Source organism: Mus caroli, chromosome 3 (genome assembly GCF_900094665.2).
Source record: "Mus caroli chromosome 3, CAROLI_EIJ_v1.1, whole genome shotgun sequence".
Lineage (NCBI taxonomy): Eukaryota > Metazoa > Chordata > Mammalia > Rodentia > Muridae > Mus > Mus caroli.
The window spans coordinates 103,822,746-103,825,277 of NC_034572.1; the positions used below are offsets into that span (position 1 = coordinate 103,822,746).

A 2,532-nucleotide genomic window follows, 5' to 3' on the forward strand; every position below is an offset into this window, starting at 1 on the left:
ACTCACTTTGTAGACCAGGCTGGCCTCGAACTCAGAAATCCGCCTGCCTCTGCCTCCCGAGTGCTGGGATTAAAGGCGTGCGCCACCACGCCCGGCTCATTTCAACTATTTATCAGATACTTCATATCTGCCACATTAGGCTACTGGTAACATTTTCATTATGAATTATTCTGTTTCAGTTCATGGTAGAAGGGTTCAGATATGTGTAGAATAGGAAACTAAAGATACCACTTAAGGGATTTGAAGCAAAATAACATTAAATGTCCTCAACTAATGATACAGAAAAAGATTTTCCTGAAGATCCAGTTTAGAATATGGTAGAAGTTTATCTGAGGCTTTGCGATGTTTAAGACAAAGTATTTCTAAACAGCAGTTAGAAAGAACTACCTGGCTGCCCTTTGTGAATGCTGGGTGGCATTGAGGGCTAAGATGTATATATACTAACCCTTCATCAGTGTAAAATGGGTGTGATGCTGAGCAGTGTTGAGAGCTTCATGAACCTTTTGTGTGAAAGAGTACATTTAGTATTAAGTTTGTTTTTCTGACAAGTTGAAAGCAAAATGGGGGTAAGTAGCAATTGTTATATAGTCAAGCAAACAGCTGTTCCTTTCGTTTTCCTTCAGAAAGGCACGTCTCTCACTAATAATGACAATAATTACTACCCTGAGATCGAAGTTTATCATGGCTTCTTTTCAGCACCACATCTGACGGAAGACAAACAGGATGTTCTGCATGCCTGAAGAACAATAGAGAAGAACCAACAGGAACAATAGTCTCCAGTAACCAGGATAGCATCTTGCAGGGAGGGGAGGGGTCAGGTACATCCACACAGTAGGCAGATCTCTAACTCACACTTTTATATATCTGGAAATGTTAGGCTTAAAATGATTATCCTTGTATCATATATAATTATGTATTAAGGGGTTTATTTGAGAACAAAAATAACAAGACCTCTCTTTAATCTGCTCTCTTAAAGGAACTTGTGGAGTACTACAAGCACCATTCTCTCAAAGAAGGGTTCAGGACCTTAGATACGACGCTACAGTTTCCATACAAGGAGCCAGAACAGCCAGCTGGACAGAGGGGTAATAGAACAGGCAACAGCTGTGAGTATTGTAATTGAGAAGACATTTTTAAAATATATATATTTGGTCACTTAAGGGGTTTGAAGTAAAATAGCATTAAATGTCTTCATTCTGAAGTTTGAAATATGGCCAATTAATATGCTAATGTATTGAGCAGACACTTTTTTTTTTCTGGAGCTAAGCAGAGTCAGAAGGACCAAAAGGTTCATGACTGTCTAGTTACAGGGCTTTTGTGATAAATTAAAAATTGTATCTGTGTTAAAACAGGCATCAAAATGTAAGTGATATATTAACGTGTGAAGATTTGTACTTTTCCCTAGGTTTTATGTTAGCCAAGCTCTTTTTAATTTATACATAACATTTGTAACTGTAACGCTGTTTCATGAATAGTATCTAACAGAGATCTGACAGTGTACCTAGTATTCCAGAGCTAATAATGTCCCTCTTTCAACCCAGCAGTTTGAAAGGATTAATGTCTTTTGTTAGCATTTTTAAAACTGTACACAACCCTAAGTAATCATAAAGGATGGTTACAAACACACAGATATACAAACACACAGACATGCAAACACACAGATATACAAACACACAGACATACAGACACACAGACATACAGAAACACAGACTACCAATGCATCATAGCGTCAGCGAATTCAAATCATAAACTCTGCCAGACCATTTCATGTTATGCATACCTCTCAGACACCCAACTATGCAGAGAACATGATAATGAGAGAAAAACAAACCTGCTTTGAGGGAGAAGTGAAAACAATTTTACCATTGTTAGAATCCTGAAATAATTTATTTAATACCACCAGACAGCTGGAAATTCAAGAAGTCGTTCCAAAACAGATTCGCACCAGTGAAATATAACTTGAAGTTTATCTATTTCCTTAAAACCTTACACTAAAGGGGGATGGGGAATGCTCAAGTTTGTAACATCGGCACAGTTCAGTGTTCCTCAGAACAACATGGAAGCCATTTGTCACCTCAGCTGAGAGTTGTTTTCTGTTAATTTTTGTAAGGCTTCATGGATGTTCCCCTTATGGTCATTGACGTGTGTCCTGAACTCATGCTGTGAGATGAACAAGAACATATTTCATCTTAAATGCTTAAATATCTTCATAAGTTTATCTATGTTTTAGCTCAAGATTTTCTGATTAGCTTAGATTATCACACAGGCCGTATTTGACTCATTAAAAATGGATGTTTATCCTAAAAGAAGTTCTCCTACAAATTTCTTTTTTTTTTCAATTCTTTTTTTTTATTTTTAATATTTTTTATTACATATTTTTCTTAATTACATTTCCAATGCTATCCCAAAAGTCCCCCATACCGCCCCCCACTTCTCTACCCACCCATTCCCATTCTTTTGGCCCTGGCATTCCCCTATATTGGGGCATATAAAGTTTGCAAGTCCAATGGGCCTCTCTTTCCAGTGATGGCC

At 37.4% G+C, this 2,532-nt stretch overlaps 1 protein-coding gene across 2 annotated transcripts in view; it reads left to right on the forward strand.

The window, feature by feature from the left end:
- Vav3 (vav guanine nucleotide exchange factor 3) overlaps positions 1-2,532 on the forward strand; it is a 329,118-nt gene that overhangs the window by 307,571 nt on the left and 19,015 nt on the right. For both annotated transcript variants that reach the window (XM_021157266.2, XM_021157267.2), the window contains exon 25: positions 977-1,106. In XM_021157266.2, coding sequence (XP_021012925.1) covers positions 977-1,106 — 130 coding nt within the window. The remainder of the gene's footprint in view (positions 1-976; positions 1,107-2,532) is intronic.